This window comes from Chionomys nivalis, chromosome 11 (genome assembly GCF_950005125.1).
Source record: "Chionomys nivalis chromosome 11, mChiNiv1.1, whole genome shotgun sequence".
Lineage (NCBI taxonomy): Eukaryota > Metazoa > Chordata > Mammalia > Rodentia > Cricetidae > Chionomys > Chionomys nivalis.
The window spans coordinates 4,105,635-4,122,649 of NC_080096.1; the positions used below are offsets into that span (position 1 = coordinate 4,105,635).

Genomic DNA, 17,015 nt, shown 5'->3' on the forward strand with positions numbered 1-17,015 from the left:
CCCCCACTGCAGCCTGGGTTAATCAGAATCTCCAGCTCTAAAACACCTCGACACGCTTGTCCTTCCTTCCTTTCGTTAAGAAACAGATCCTTTGGGAGGCAGAGGCAGGCAGATCTCTGTGAATTCGAGACCAACCTGATCTACAAGAGCTAGTTCCAGGACAGGCTCCAAAACTACAGAGAAGCCCTGTCTCGAAAAACCAAAAAAAAAAAAAAAAGTTCCTATGGGTCTATGGGTTTAGGGTTGGTTTTGGTGGTGGTGGTTTGGTTTGGCTTGGTTTTTCAATCATTGTATTTATTTATTTGTGGGGGGTCCATGTGCTTGTGCGTGTGGGGGTCAGAAGACAGCTCATGGGGGTTGGTTCTGTCCTTCAACCCTCTAAGTCCTGGGATGGAATTTAGGTTCCCACTCATTTTGCTGGCTCCCTCCTTTCTTTCTCTTTCTACCTTCTTCTGTCTCTCCTCTTTTTCTCGGATCTAGACTCTAGAGACACCTTGGCACGCAGAGAGCACTGGGCACTCGGCATTCTGCATGTAATGGGACATTTTTAAATTTCTCGACAGTGGCGTCCAGTTCCCTGGCTTTGAACGTCCCTTCTTACCAACCAAATCCAGCACCAGGCACCTTCTTGATGCCCATGACAAACCATTTTCTATCTCCAACTTGCCAGGTTCTAGTGACACTTGTAGCTCCTTGTAACTGCCATCAGCTGCTGGCTTGTGTCCCCAGCACCCGAAACAACACGCAGTGGCCACTGGGCCGCTGAATGAACGGGTCTGTGTCTGGGTGGCAGTAGTACCCTACAATTTTTTATGTGCAGCAAATCAGAAGAGAAACCTGCTGCGCACCAACCCATGTCACCCGCCGGGGATGGGGGGGGGGGGACGGCTCAGAGCCCGGGAGGCGGGGCAGAGAGGAGGCGTGGCGGGGGCGGATCCAAGGCTTAAGCGGGGCACTCTCGGGGTCCCCGCCCCAGAGCGCTGCAGAGACGGAGTTGAGTCCCAGGCATAGCAGAGCCGGAGCCGACGGGCAGCCGCTCGGCCTCTGGGGTTCACACTCCTGCGCCGCGGGGAGCCTAAGGCCACCCGCATGACGCCCGGGGGAACCCACTGAGTGCCGGGTCGCGGCGCCGAGGGCGACACCATGGCCTTGGAGCAGGCGCTGCAGGCGGCACGCCGGGGCGACCTGGACGTGCTAAAGTCCTTGCACGCCTCCGGTCTGCTGGTTCCTACTCTGCGCGACCGGCTGGATGCTCTGCCAGTGCACCATGCAGCCCGATCTGGCAAACTTCACTGTCTGCGCTACCTGGTGGAGGAGGTTGCCCTCCCAGCCGTGGCCCGCGCTCGCAACGGCGCCACACCCGCCCACGATGCCGCCGCCACAGGCTACCTCTCCTGCCTGCAGTGGCTGCTCACACAGGGTGGCTGCAGAGTGCAGGTGAGTCCACTCCAAGAGAGGGTTTGGGCCCAAAGAGGACTCCAAGGATGGGCGGAATATAAGTGGTCTTGGCTAGGCTGAGTTCTGCAGGCTTCTCTTTCCAGAAGGCTTTAGACAAGGTGGGCTCCGCAGACTGAGGACATGGGTAAACTCGTGGCTGCTTGATATCAGGGAAACCCAAAGGGGACCGGACTCAGTAGAGCTGGTATCTCCAAGAGCAGGCCAAGCACAGATCGTAGAGGGAGTGGCCTAGGCTTGGAGGAAGGTGGGGGCCGGGATGGGCCTTGACTGACAAATTAGAAGCCTGTGTCCTCCAGGCTCAGGTCCCATAACTTACCCTAGGCCAAGATCCAGATACCACTGAGTCAGGGACAACGGTAGGGGGACATGAGGTGGGGGAGTTCTAGGACATAGGAGGATCCAGAGACATCAGCAACGCTGGGCCTTCCAACTCCAAGGCCCTTCTTTGTCCCTGGGATAACCACCCGGTCCCTCTGAGGACCTGCCAGGGGGACATCTGGCTGAAGAGTGGTTCAGAGAGTCCTCATCACAGAGAACAAGAAACGCCCTGAGATGCCCACACTCCTGGAGGAAAGCTAAGGAAACCAGAGTGATGGAGAGGGGTGGGGCCGGGAGGCCACCAGGCTTGGCCCAGAGGCTCTCCTAGGCTGAGGGAAGGGACCGGTATGATACTCTGGTTGCCTGAGCTGAGGAGGGAGCACATTTGATCTCCGCCTGACAGAGACCACTGGATGGTTCACATCTATAATCACAGCACTTGGGAAACTGAGGCAGGAGGATGGCTGTGAGTCTGAAGTCACCCCGGGCCTCAGAGTTGAGACCCTGTCTCAAAAAAAAAACAACCAAACAACAAAAATCCCACAGACCACTGGGTTAACCGCACACCAAAGGGGCGCAAGCCAGCGCCAGTCTGGTCTGCAGGGACCTAGCAAAACGCAGTACAGCTCCCAGCTCCGGTCCCCCCTCCTGTGGGAGGGCAAGCCCCACCTTCCCATCTTTCTGGGAGATTCTTTCCTTACCTTATCTCCTGGCCTTGTTATTTCCACGTAGTCCATGCCTCCCTCTTTCGGGAGGTGCCTGCCTCCCTGATTCCACATCCAGTACTGGTCAGAAGACTCCCTTATCGCTACAGAGGAGGTGGAAGGAACAAGCAGCCTGGGGCGGCTAATCAGTCTCGTGTCCTGTACACCCAGAAAGCTGGGGGCAGAAGCGTGATGGGGGGGTGACCTCGATCTCTGGTCCTGTCCAGCCCACAGATAAACAACTTAGGATGTGGGGCCTCAGCACACAAGGCTCCCAGGGCACCCAGCTGGTGGCACCTTGAATGCAGGCCATCGGCTTCACACTGCCATCATTATCCAGAAACCCTGAGCTGCGGAGATGCCCTAGAGCCTCAGGCCCATATCCCCAAGAGCAGTGGAGAGGGAAGGCCTTTCTCCAGAGCCGAGTTACCAGACCTCCATCATTGTAGTCCTCCTTCGGCCACTTCTGGCCGGCCCATGGCTGAACTCGGGAGAACAGACTAACCAAGCCTACAATGCACAGTAGGGAAATGAGGCATCTTCCTTAGTCTCTCTTTTTTTTTTTTTTTTTTTTTTTTTTTTTAAGTTTTTCGAGACAGGGTTTCTCTGTGGTTTTGGAGCCTGTCCTGGAACTAGCTCTTGTAGACCAGGCTGGTCTCGAACTCACAGAGATCCACCTGCCTCTGCCTCCCAAGTGCTGGGATTAAAGGCGCGCCACCACCGCCCGGCCTTTCCTTAGTCTCTTATGGGCATGGACCATTCACTTTCTGTCCCATGATCCTCCCCGCCTCTACATCCTGACAGATAACAACCCAGTCCCTGTGTCCCTTTCTTCTTTCAGGAGGCTCTGAGGTCTCCCTCCTGAGATTCACCTCAGGGTCTCTGTGCCTTGACCAGAGAGGTGTTGCTGAGGTACCCTCTCCCCGCAGGAGAGAAGAGGCCTCACTTCCCGGTCACCGCTCACAGCAACTCCACACTTTCTCTGGTGTCTGTGTGCTGGATGCTGACAGATTGTCAGCTTCTACAATAGCACCTGCTCTCAAATGCAGCAGCCTCAGTGGGGACATCTGGGGTCTCAGTGGTTCTCTCCCTGCCCCCTAGACACACACACACACACACACACACACACACACACACACACATATATATATATATATAGAGAGAGAGAGAGAGGGAGGTTCTGGACCCAGAGGATGTCTGCAGGGTTTTACCCAGCCCCTCAAAGAGCCTGCCACTAGCACACACCCACACCATTGGCTGGCTGCCCCGGGCCCTGCTCACCAGTGCCCAGCAACCTCCTCCTCCATGGGGCGAAGACACAGCTTGTTCCTGAAGCTGTGTGCAGGGGAGTCTGCAGGAGAGCAGCTTCTTGCGTGGGGGTTGGGTTGTTGGAGGTATACCATGATGGAAGGCTCTGTCCCTCCCAAAGAACACCTGGGAATGAGGAAGAGGAGGAATGAGGGCTGGAGGCAAGGGGAATCCTAATGCCAGCCTGGTAGAGACCCAGCTATCCCCTCCCTGCCCGCCTCGCTTAGCCCAGCAACGTAGTCATGGGCTCACATGTTTCCTAGGTGCCAGGGCTGCACACAACTGTTGCTGTGACAAAGGGTGCCATGTCCTGGGAGCCTCATGTACTGGCAGCTCTCCACCATGCCCCGAAGGCCTCCAGGAGTCCCACATAGTCTTTCTGCCTATGGCCCAAGGGTCAAAGCCAGCCAGGAGTTGCCTAAGGACAGAAGTAGATTCAAATTCCTGAGATCTATTTCCCCTCCAAAGCATGCTCAGCTAGGCACAGCCGTTCCCTCAAGGGAGGGTCAGCACATGGACATGTGCCCCACCTCCCGGAGGAGGCTGGCCGTGGACTGAGCGCCTGGCAAGAACAGGTTCCAACGACAGCGTTTTAACTAGCTCTCTCACCGCAGGAAAAAGATAATTCTGGTGCCACAGTCCTGCATCTGGCTGCCCGCTTTGGCCACCCGGACGTGGTGAACTGGCTTCTGCATCACGGCGGTGCAAACTCAGCCATCACCACAAACACAGGTGCCCTGCCTCTCCACTATGCCGCCGCCAAAGGAGACCTTCCCTCCACGAAGCTTCTGGTCGAGCATTACCCTGAGTAAGAGCCTCTCTTTGCGTCCTTGTTCTGGTTTTGTGCTGGGAATTGAAACTGGGACTTGCATATGCACAGAGTCCGCCACTGAGCTGCACTCCCAGGCCAGGTCGCCCTCTTTGTTTTTTGAAACAGGCTCTTATATAGCTCAGGCTGGCCTCGAACTTGCTAAGTAAAGGATTTGGGCCTTGGATTCCTGATCTATACTTTTTTTCTTTCTTTTATTCGTTTATTTATCCATATTTCTTGAGATGGGTCTTTGGTTGGCCTGGAACTTACTATATAGACCAGGATGGCCTCAGACTCACAGAGATCTGCCTACGGGCCTCTGCCTCCTGAGTGACTTCCAGGCCCAGCCTAAGGGTTCTCAGTCTTTCTGCCGACCACTTCCCAAGGACTGGGATTACAAGTCTGACTACCTACCACACGGGACTTCAGGACTTTTCTCTTAAGGAGGTCTCAGAGGCAAGGCTCTAGGGGATACCTGGAGGCGGCCATCGGTGACTGCCTCAGTGATCATCCGGGGTTCAGAGGCCCAAGCCTAAGACAGGTCCAGCCAAAGTGAAACTTCTGCCTTTTACACGGCCCATCGGGGCCTCTGTTTCAGGCTCTGCAAGCAGATGCTCCCTACCTTAGCCCCCCTAGCAGCTTAGAGTTGGAGTTGAAGCTGGGCAGTGATGACGCACGCCTTTAATCCCAGCACTCAGGAGGCAGAGGCAGGCAGAATCTTTGTGAGTTCGAGGTCAGCCTAGTCTACAAGAGCTAGTTCCAGGATAGGCTCCAAAAGCTACAGAGAAACCCTGTCTTGAAAAACCAAAAAAAAAAAAAAAAAAAAAAAGTTGATTTGGTGCACTGGGCATGCATGCAAGCCCAGGTCACTCGCCCTCCTCTGGGTGCTTGCCTGGCTGCAGCAGGTGGTCTTCGGTCTGTGCTCGGAGTGATGAGTTAGGGGTCACCGCCTAGCCTGAGCATGACCAGGAGAGGAAGGATCAATGATCGAGCAGGTAAAAGGAGAGCCATCCTGTAGTCCCATGATTCCTCCCAGCCCCAGAGCCATGAGCAGGCTTCCTCTAGAGAATCTTCCTGTTCTGCGGCCTCTCAACCCATTCATGTCACTGGGGGATCCTGGGACAGGATGGGGACATGTTGGAGAAAGAGACTCATAGCAGAGCAAAGTGACGTAGGAGAGCCTGCGGGAGGAAGACAGTCAGGTCTGACGTGTCCTGGGCCGAGGACAAGGGCCTCAGGGAAAAAACATGGATTCTCCCTAACGGTGTAGGATATGAGCAGCCACCACCAGGACCTGAGGCTGAGGGGTCTCCTCAGTTTTTGTCCAAGTATGTGTGCCCAGTCTCAGGAGGAGGACCTCTGCAAGGTGACAGGGCTAGACCTAACACCTATTCATTTCCGAGGTTGCTTCATGGCCACTGCCCACCAGGGAGCAGACTGGCTACAGGGCACAGGACAGACACTGGTGTGGACACAGGACAGCTCTCAGACCAAGAAGGCCAGGCACCAGTTGTCTCCTTGGCTCTGGGTAGGCAGGCTGGGCCTGTTTGGCATCTGGCAAGGGTTTCCCTGTCTGGCATTGGGTGGGTGGGTGAGCCAGCAGGAAGGAACTTTGCTGGGGTGGCTTCTCTGCATACCCATTTGGTGGCCACTGAGGTGTGAAGGCTTCGCATTCAGACAAGCAGAGCTGGAGGTCAGATCCAAGTCAGTGGCCCCAGGGACTTCTGAGTGTGGGGTCTGACCTGCCACCATCAGCAGCCCTAGGGAGCACTGGCCCAGATTCCTGTTAGCCCCTTCAGATTAGGGCTTGGCCATTCCTGTGGCAGGTCCTCAGCTAAGGCTGTGGTTCTGATGTGCTCTCAGGAGCCCTCACTCTAAGCACAGGACACCGAGTTCCTAAGATGACAAGTTATGGACTATGGACATTGTCCTGCTCTCACCAGCCTCTCCTTCAGACACAGCGCACAGAGAGGTCCAGGCTAGTGTGAGCGCTATGAGGAGACAGGGCTCCCAGCCTGCTCTGTGGGTTCCAGTGAGAATCACTAGCCCTTTATGTGCCTTAGCGAAAGACCCCACTCAGGACAAGCCTAGCGTCCCCCATGGGCTGAGATTCCTATGGAGGAAGACTCCAGCTCTGCCGTGCAACACGCTCGTGAGCTCCAGCCCTAGGAGCCCCTGGAGCCCCTGGAGCCCCTGGAGCCCCTGACTCTCCCAGGTTCTGAGTAAGATCAGACCCTGGTGCTGACTCTGTGCGAAATGACCTCATTGAGAGGCTGCCAGACCACCCAGGAGTCACCAAGAATCTCAGGGAGTTAGATGGAGGGCCTGGGCTCCGATCCCTGACAGGGTTTGTGACCAGGTTGATTAGAAGTTACCTTTGAACGCATGCCAGGCTAACCTCAGGCAAGAGGGGAGACTAGAAATTGGGATCTGGCCTTGGGAGTGGGATTCTCTGGGGTCACAGGGTCCAATCGGAGGACCCCCACAGCCCAGCCCTGAGGCTGAGGCTCCATGCTCGCCGGAGCCTCCCAGGCCTGCTACGAAGCTTGTGAATTATTCACAGGGACTCAGCTCTCTCTGGGGCGTTGGTGAGGGAGGAAGAGTGCCATCCGTGGGAAACTCGATCCTGCCCAGGGAGGCTGTGGGTAACCATGGGCCATGGGGCTGACAAGCTGCAGAGGAGCCGGAGGGCTGGGCAGCTTTGGGAAGGGCCCTGCCAGTGCAGGCCTATGCCTTCGGGGCATTTCAAAGAGCTTGAGGTCACAGGAACACGGAGTACATTCTTTTCCTCTAGTCTACCCCAATTCATTGGACTGCATCTCTCCAGAAAGAGAACTAGCTACAGAACACCTCCCTCCCACTCTGGGCAGGAGGAGGAGGGCCTTCCTCTAAGAACCCTGCAAAAAAAGGGCCCCCTAATCTGGGAGTCCTGGAGACAGATGGGCTGACAGTCCAAGACAGAAACACAAGAAACTCACGGTGACTATGGTGTCTGCATCCCCAGACAGAGCGACTGAAAAGCGTAAACCAGCTGGCAGACTTCTTTGCTTTCAAACTCTTTGTTTGCTTGGGTTTTTTTTTGTTATTGTTTTGTTTTTGTTTGTTTTGGTTTTTTTTTTTAAGACAGGGTTTCTCTATGTAAGTGCTCTGGCTGTCCTGGAACTCGCTTTGTAGACCAGGCTGGCCTCAAACTCACAGGCATCTGCCTGCCTCTGCCTCCTGTGTGCTGAGATTACAGGCATGCGCCACCACCGCCCTGTTTGAGTTGACTCTTAACAGAGATCGTAAATCCAAGAGTCCCCTTCCCGAATGCCTTTGCCATGTCTGCTTTGGGCTGTTCTCCAGCCTTTACTGCAGGAGGAGGGCCCTGAGCTCAACCCTGACTGAACTTTGAGACTGGAGAGTAGGGAAGGCTCTGGGGTCTTCCTCTCAGGCTCCTGGGCCCTTATCATCTGTGAACATAGCCTTCTACATGTCTCTGTGAGTTTTCTTACTGTTGGACCCCATGACTAATGACAGTACAGGCTTATCTTCCTCCCTCTGTGTGCCCAGTGTCTGCACGCCGTGGGCCTTTGTTTGCTGATTGATGAGGAGTCTGGAATCCTGGTGACAGGTTACTGCCGGCGACCTTAGCTGGAACTCCCTTTCTGCATCTCCCTGTGCCCATTTGGCAAAGGCTCCCAGCCTACCCGAGAGGCCGAGCCCATGGTGGACACAGGGCTCCTGGCCTGGCTGCCTCTTTTCACTTACACACTTATTCACCCCACAAATAGGTCTGAACTCTGACCAGCTCACCAGCACCGGGGATACAGTCGTCCCAGCTTAGGAGACACTCACAGCAGACAAAGAAGGGAATAGGTTGAAGCAACACCGGCCCCCAGTTTAGAGTAATGCTTCTACTCAAGGGTGTGTGGGTGTGCAGGCTGTCTGTCCCAGGGGGCAGCATAGAGCGGCTCTGCCATAAGCCTTTGTGTATACAGAATGAGCTAAACAAAAGAACAAGAGAATACAAGGGTGATCAAGGCTTGGTGGTAAAATTGGGATGTCTGGTAGGAAGTCATGGTGGGGTCCCTCAAGTTGAGGGGACCAGGAAAGGCGTGGCCGTGGCTGGGGCACAGCATAATGAATTGAAAGTCAGGCGGAGGATGGGAGAGATGGCACATGCTGGAAATGTCACGGGTGTGTGCGCTGTTTCCGTTGCCGTGACAAAATACTGGATAAAAGCCGCTACAGAGGGATTGGTTTGACTCAGTTTAAGAAAAGACATAGCCCATTATCTTATCAGACAGGAGTTTGGGGTGGAGGGAGCAAGTCTGTGGGAACCCAAGGTGACATTGTGGTTCACATTCAGGAAGCAGAGAGTTGAGCAGGAGCAGAGTAGGTGATCAGCTGGCTCCCTGCTCTCTTCCCATTTCAAATAGTCCAGGACCCCAGCCAATGGGATCACTTCCTACACGCAGGGTGGATCTTCTTCTCAGAAACTGTCCTCACACGCTCACCTGAAATGCCTCCTAGGTGTGTCTAGATGCAGTCAACCAGACAGTGAAGCTGGGCCAGGTTTGCTGCTGAACTGGGACGCCCGTGAACTGGCCGAGACCCTTCCTAAAAATAATGCTGTGATTTCCATTTCTCCCCTACCCCCCGCCCAAGCCAAGCTCTTAGCATAAACAGAGATGTGATTGACAAATATCTTGTGCGTGTAGGCCCTTCCCAAACTCCCTTAGGGCAGGTGTTATTGGCAGCAGGAGAATAAGCAGCGTGGCCCTCTGGCCTCAGCCTGATGCTGCGGCGAGGGATCACTCCTTGTTCTCGGTGGCTACGTTGGCTGTAAGCAGCTCTCTAAGACCCCCAGAAGTAGAGGGCACCCCTTTCCCTAACAGAGGGTCCTCCAGAACATATCACCCTCTTCCCCCAGGAGGAAGACTAGAAGTTACTTAGGATCTACTAGGTCACCTCACACCAGCAGGCGATCTTGGAGCAGGGTTTTTTAAACACCAGAGTTTGGGGTTCAGAAGGAGGGTAGCAGGGCTGGAGAGGTGGCTCACCGATTAGGAGCATAGGCTGGCTCTTGCAAAGGACCTGAGTTCAGTTCCCAGCACCCACATGGTAGGTCACAACCACCTGGAATGCAAGTTCCAGGGTATCTGATGCCCTCTTCTGCCCTCTGTGGGTACCTGCATACATGTAGCACACAAACATTTATGGCCTTCCACATACACATAAAATAAAAATAATAAATCTTGGGCTGGAGAGATGGCTCAGGGGTTAAGAGCAGTGGGTGCTCTTCCAGAGGTCCTGAGTTCAATTCCCAGCACTCACATGGTGGCTCACAACCATTTATAATGAGATCTGGTGCCCTCTTCTGGAGTGCAGCCAGATATACAGGCAGAATGCTGTATACATAATAAATTAAAAAAAACTCTAAAAAAAAGGAAAAGAAATACATTTTTAAAAGTCTTAAAAAATAAATAAGTAATAGATCTTGAAAAGCAAACAAACAAGGGTGTGGGTTTTTGAGGCTCAGTGCTAGAGTCCTTGTGATGCACGCATGAAGCCCTGGGTTCCAACACCAGCACCCTATAAACTGAGTGATCCCAGAACTCAGAAGGTAGAGTCAGGAGAACCAAAAGTTCAAGGGCCATCGTCGGCTATACAGTGAGTTCTAGGCCAGCCTGGACTGCGTGAAACCCTGTCTAGGAGAGACAGCCAAGCGATTGTCCTCTACCCCCGACTGAACAGGGGTGGGATGGGGACACGTATTGTCCCAGAAGCCTGTTCTGGGCCCAAATGAACAGACAGCAAAGGAGCTGGTGCTGGGAAGGGGCCCTGGTGAGCAGTGCTCAGTCAGTCAGGTGTGGATCAAGACCACAGGGTATTGACCGAAAAATGGCCCTGAGACTTTGACTGGACCCGAGCGAGGTTTGGGGGTGGGTGCTGGGCTCAGGAGAAGGCAGCTGGGAAGGCCAGCACCCCCACCCCACCAGGGGACACTTTGCACTTCACAAGCTGCCTTAATGCTGACTCATAGAAGAGTCAGCTGTACAGGAGAGGCTGTGCAGGGATGCCTACTTTTACCACATGAGGGAACTGAGGCTGGGGAGGGCAAAGGACCCTGTGCTGGGGCCTCACACGTGATGGGTCATGAGGGGACACGGGGTGCATGGAAGGTCAATGGGCTAGAGGAGAGTCAGGCAAGAGGCGTCTGGAGGTCCCCCCTTAGCAAAGGTCTCCTGAGATCCTTTTTGTCCCCTGTAGTTGGGTGTCCCCCCCACCATGCACCCACACAGGAGACATGAAGTCTGGTCTGACATACGCTTGGCAGGACCCCTGGTCCTGGCTCATCCTCCCAGGCACAGAAGAAACAACCTAACCATAGGTTTGAGAATTCAGACAAGAAGGGACGACACTGTGACCCAGTTTGGGGGAGGTGGGACCTACACCTGGTCCTCCTCAGCCCTTGTCATGTTCCCAGGCCCAAGCACACCTGAGCCCACCCACTGGCAAAGGGTTCCTGAGAGAAGGGTAGAGGTCTGGGTGCAGAGACAGACAGACAGACAGACAGACAGACAGACAGACAGACAGACAAAGGTGTGGACACAGCATGGCTGCAGCTATAAGTTCTCTCTCTCTCTAACTCAGGTTCACATCACCGCTTTGTTTATTTTATAGCAAATGATCTTAGCCCTCTCTGTCCCAGTTCCCTGGTTTGAGAAAGGGGAACGGTGCTAACATTCACCCCTAAGACCATAGCAAGGACCGAATGGGAAGGGGCATGAAACTGGCTACCACTGAGCTTGCAGTGAGTAACCACTCAACTAAAGTAGCTGTTATAGCTGGGCAGTGGTGGCGCCACCTTTAATCCCAGCACTTGGAGACAGAGACAGGTGGATCTCCAGTCTGGTCTACAAAGCAAGTTCCAGGACAACCAGGAAGTTACACAGAGAAACAATGTCTCGAAAACCAGAGAAAAAGGTAATTGCTACCAGTCAGAAGTCATTCTTCTTAATTAATAAAGAGTCTCTCTATGTGGCGCTGGCTGGCCTGGAATTCACTCTGTAGAACTCACAGAGATCCACCTGCCGCAGCTTCCAGCGTGAGATTAAAGGTGTTCCCCATGACACCTGCCCCCATTTTTCTTATTACTGTTCTTGTTCATTCGCGCACCCAGTTCCAGGAATTTTCCTTACTTCCTTATGCTTATCCATAGCTTGGGGATTTCTCCCCAGTGAGTCTGAGGGAACCTGAGCTTCCTCTCACCTCCATGCCAAGCAAGAAGATGGCTGACTGCCCCCTTCTCACAGCCCAAGCCCTGGGCCTCCCACTCCTCAGTAGGAGTCCTGAGGGCAGAGGTTGACATGCTGGTAATAATGGGGCCCTTTACTATGTACCAGGGCTCTGCCGGGAGGGGCAGCTAGTGACTGACAGGAGGATGTGGGCACCACCGCCCTCTGCAGTCCAGTTCCTCCTAGATAGATGGATACCCCTGGAGGGCGGCTACCCACCAACCAGAAGGTGCTGGAAAGACAAAGCTCATAATGGCTCTGGCTTTCTTTGTTGTGTGAACTGCCTTGCCCCACCCTGAAAACTCACAGGCCCTGGGGGTCACCCCCTCTGGCTTCCGATCCCCGGGACCCCAGCACTCACTGTGCCTTGGTTACTGGGTGAATAATTCAAGCGGCTGAGTGTCGGGCATGAAATATTTAGCAGGCTGTTCCTGACACACCAGAGTGTGGGGGCGATGCTGGCACTGGGATTGCAGGCTGGGGCCGTGAGCTGGCAGGGATATAAGGAGAGGTGTGTGGCCAACTGCTGGGTCTTTTGCCGGCCCTGACTGTATAGGCAGGACCTACTTTTTAATTTTTTCCCTGTTTTATTTTAGCTTTTTAGATACAGAGTTTTACTATGTAGTCCAGATTCTCAGTGATTCTCCTGTCTCAGCCTTCCAAATGTTAGGATGATAGGCGTGTGCCAGGATACGAAGTGCGTGCATGCATGTGTGTGTGCTCGTGCGTGTGTATGCATGTGTGTATGTATGTGTGCATGTGTGTTTACGTGCATACATATCTTGTGTACGTGCGTGTATGTGCATGTGTGTCTACATGCGTGCACGTATATCCGTTGTGCACGCGTGTGTACATGCATGTGTATGCATGTGTGCATGCGTGTATGTGCATGTGTCTACGTGCATGTGTGTATATCCGTGTGTGCGCACGTGTGTATGCGTGTATGTGCATGTGCGTCTACATGCATGCGTGTATATTCATGTGTGCGCACGTGTGTATGTGCATGTGTGTCTACGTGCATGCGTGTCTACGTGCATGCGTGTATATCTGTGTGTGTGCACGTGTGTATGCACATGTCTATATGTGCGTGCGTGTGTCTGTCTGTGTGTCTGTGTGTTGCTGAGGCTGTAACCCAGAGCATTCCACATGCTACCCAGGCATTGTAATACTGAGCTACATCCGCAGCCCTCACTGGAACGGCATGCTGAAGGACAACCAGGTGTGGCACTCATTTTCCCCCAGATGTCTAAAGGGCCAGATTCAACATTAGAGCAACATGCAGCAGCTTTGTGTTGGGGTGTGGGAAGGGTGCCCACACAAGCAGTCAGGAGAGACAGGGAATGAGAACTAAGTTGGGAATGCATACAACTTGAGCGGAGAGGCTCCAGGCTCAGAGCTGCTGGGATGGCTGTGGTTAAGGAGGGGAAGATACACTCGTCTGGGTAAGATACACTCGTCTGGGTAAGGGTAGGGACCTAAATTATGTTGTGGGGTTGGCGCACGGGCAGATCTATCTAGAGGAGGAGGGATATGCAGACTATTGGGCCAATGAGGGAGGGGCTTAATGGGTCTGGTTGATATGTGGATTCTTAGCTAGGAAGAATAATTTGGGTGGAAATATGAAAGACTGGAGAGTAACAGGATGGATCCCCACTCCCAGCTTGATGAGTTTGTAGACTTGAATGGGCAGGGGATGGGTCTGGAGTAGCTTGTGGCTCCACCCAGTGTCCATTCCTGGTAACTGCATCCCGCGCAACCCAAACAACCCAAACCCGTTACCCACCTAGAGGCCAGGCCAGCTTCAATGCTCTTCTGTTGCTCCCTCCCACCTGTGGGGATTCAGCTCTGTTACCCAGTTAGGAAGCAAGGATAAGGGTTGCTAATAGTCCAAAGTTAGACCATAAGGGAAGCCATCAGGACACGGGTCCTGCCCGTTTTTCCCCACTCTGGACCACTATACGCGTGTCCACTGTGGGCCACACCCATCAGGCACTGAATCCCACAGATATATAATCCTATCATATTTGCCAGTTGTGTGACATAAGATAAGAATTCCCTAGCCTAGGAATAACAACGGAATTTAAGAAATACTTGTCTGGGCTGGAGAGGTGGCTCAGCGGTTAAGAGCACTGGCTTCCCTTGCAGAGGACCCAAATTCTATTCCACCCACATGGAGGCTCACACCATCTGGAACTCCAGTTTCAAAGAATCTGATGCCCTCCTTTGAAATCTTGCTGTATACACATAAATGTAGGCAAAACATTCATACACATAAAATAAATATTTAAAATATAAAGATCCAGGCTGCTGGGTGGTGGTGGCCTTTAATCCCAGCCTTTGGGAGGCAGAGCCAGATGGATCTCTGTGAGTTTGAGGCTAGCCTGGTCTACAGAGCTAGTTCTAGGACAGACACCAAAGCAACACAGAGAAACCCTGTCTCAAAAAACTAAAAAACAAAAACAAACAACAACGAAGGAGGAGGAGGAGGAGAAATATCTAGGTATGCCAGTGCACGCCTTCAATCCCAGCACTCAGCAGGCAGAGGCAGGTGGATCTGTGAGTGACAGGCCAGCCTGGGCTACAGAGTGAGTTCTAGGGCAGTCAGAGCTACACAGAGAAACCCTGCTTCAAAAAATACAAAGCCTTAAAATTAGTTAGTTAATTAATTAACTAATTAATTAAATAAAAAGAAATACAGGGCTGAAGAGATGGCTCAGCGGTTAAGAGCACTGGCTGCTCTTCTAGAAGACCTGAGTTCAATTCCCAGCAACTACATGGTGACTCACAACCATCTGTAATGAGATCTGGTGCCCTCTTCTGGCCTGAAGAACACTGTATATATAATAAATAAATAAATCTTAAAAATAAAAGAAAGACATATCTGCTAGTACTATACCCCTAGCTAAGTGTCCAGTGAATGTAAAACTTCCAGGTTAACACTGAAACTCAGGGAGTTGGAGAGATGGCTCAGTGGTTAAGAGTGCTTGCCGCTCTTGCAGAGGACCCACGTTTGGGCTCCAAAACCACCTGCAGTTCCAGCCTTATGGGAATCTTACACCTCTGGCTTCCGCAGGCACTTGGATTCGTATACACGAACCCACACACAGGTAATTCACATAATTAAAGCACCGTTCACAGTGAAGCCCAAGGATGCAGTACATGGCAGATGCTAGGACATCATTTGATGTCCATCTGAAGTTTAGGGTTAACTGGGCACGCTGCATTTTACCTGGAAACCTCCAGCCCTGCCTAGTCTAGGAAATCAGCTTCCTGGGGGAGACCCAGGCCAGGAACAGCTATAGCTAACCATACATGGCAGGCCACCAAAGGAAGTGGCCCAAGGTAAAAGGGGCCTCCAGAAGATATGGGGAGAAAGGACAGACAGGTTTCGGGAAAGAGAGATCTGTCCTGAGTCTTTTTAAAAAGATTTACTTATTTATTATGTATACAGTGTTCTGTCTACATATATGACTGCACCCCAGAAGAGGGCACCAGATCTCATTATAGATGGTTGTGAGCCACCATGTGGTTTCTGGGAATTGAACTCAGGACCTCTGGAAGCCAGTGTCCTGTGCTCTTAACCCCTGAGCCATCTCTCCAGCCCGGGTCCTGAGTCTTAAAGAGGAAAGAGTGGGCCTTCTGAATGGGGAGGCACCTGAGACAGGCAGAGTTCAGACAGCAAGTGTGGGGCACGCAGTGACAGCAACCACAGCAAAGCAGTGGGAAAACCCAGGCGACCACGTCCTTAGAGACACTGGTTCAAAGGCGGGTCTAGGCTCGTAAAATGGCTCAGAAGGTAAAGGTGTTTGTGGCTAAGCCTGATGACCTGAGTTCCATCCCCAGGAACGACATGGTAGAAGGAAAACCAGCTGAGTTCTGAAAGCCGTCCTCAGACCGCCTTGTGGCGTCCATGCCTGCACACACATCCACATCAAATAAGGAAACATAATGCATGAAAAAGGAGCCGTTTTCAATAAAAGGGAAAGAAGAAAATCAGTTTTAAAAGGATAAATAAGTAAATATCATTTAAAATAATCTTAGCTGGGCATGGAGGTGCATACCTTTAACGCCAACACTCTAGAGTCAGAGGCAAGCATATCTCTGTGAGTTAGAGACCAGCCTGGGCTACATACTGAAGGACAGCCAGGCCTATGTAGAGAGACCCTGTCTGAAAAAAAAAAAAAAGGGGGGGCTGGAGAGATGGCTCTGCAGTTAAGAGCACTGGCTGCTCTTCCAGAGGTCCTGATTTCAATTCCCAGCACCCACATGGTGGCTCATAGACATCTATAACGGGATCTGGTGCCCTCTTCTGGCCTGGTTAATTTTTTTTTTAAAAAAGCGGTAGGTTTAGGCACTATATAGAAAAGTTGTGTAGGCGGAAGGAGGTGGAAAGTGGAGAGGGACTCGACTGAGCCAGAGAACTCAGGAACACACAGCCTCTCCAGGCCGCTCTTGAGAGCCAGGCTAGAGGAGGCTTTGAGGAGAGCGCAGTGGGCATCCAGAACCCACAGCGGCGTGTTATCTATTCGCAGGGGAGTGAATGCCCAAACCAGCAACGGTGCCACGCCCCTGTACCTGGCGTGCCAGGAGGGCCACCTGGAGGTGACGAAGTACCTGGTACAGGAGTGCAGCGCAGACCCGCACGTGAGCGCCCAAGACGGCATGACCCCTCTGCACGCCGCGGCGCAGATGGGCCACAACCCCGTCCTGGTGTGGCTGGTGAGCTGGGACCAGAGCAGGACAGCGCTGGGGGTGAGCGGGGTCTCAAGGGGCTTAGTTCAAGCCCCGCCCTCTGCCCCGCCCACTCCCTCCCTACCAGGTGAGCTTCGCAGACGTGAGCTTGTCCGAGCAGGACCACGACGGCGCCACGGCCATGCACTTTGCCGCCAGTCGCGGCCACACCAAAGTGCTTAGCTGGCTCCTGCTGCATGGGGCCGAGATCTCGCAGGACCTGTGGGGCGGGACCCCGCTGCACGACGCTGCTGAGAACGGGGAACTCGAGGTCAGGGCGGCCCGAGAGGGGCGGGGCGGGACCGGGCGCGGGCGCCCTCTGGCGGCCTCAGGCTCTCCTTGCAGCCTCTCTGGCGTGCAGGGCGTGAAGGGACCCAGTCCTCTCCTCCTCGCCCCCTGCAG

The 17,015-nt window shown here is 53.4% G+C and overlaps 1 protein-coding gene across 2 annotated transcripts in view; it reads left to right on the top strand.

The window, feature by feature from the left end:
• The first annotated feature begins 993 nt into the window (after nt 1-993).
• The window catches only part of Espn (espin), a 33,180-nt gene continuing 17,158 nt past the window's right edge, over nt 994-17,015 (top strand). For both annotated transcript variants that reach the window (XM_057784756.1, XM_057784757.1), the window contains exons 1-4: nt 994-1,437; nt 4,403-4,596; nt 16,415-16,601; nt 16,702-16,884. In XM_057784756.1, coding sequence (XP_057640739.1) covers nt 1,144-1,437; nt 4,403-4,596; nt 16,415-16,601; nt 16,702-16,884 — 858 coding nt within the window. In that variant the 5' untranslated portion in view covers nt 994-1,143. The remainder of the gene's footprint in view (nt 1,438-4,402; nt 4,597-16,414; nt 16,602-16,701; nt 16,885-17,015) is intronic.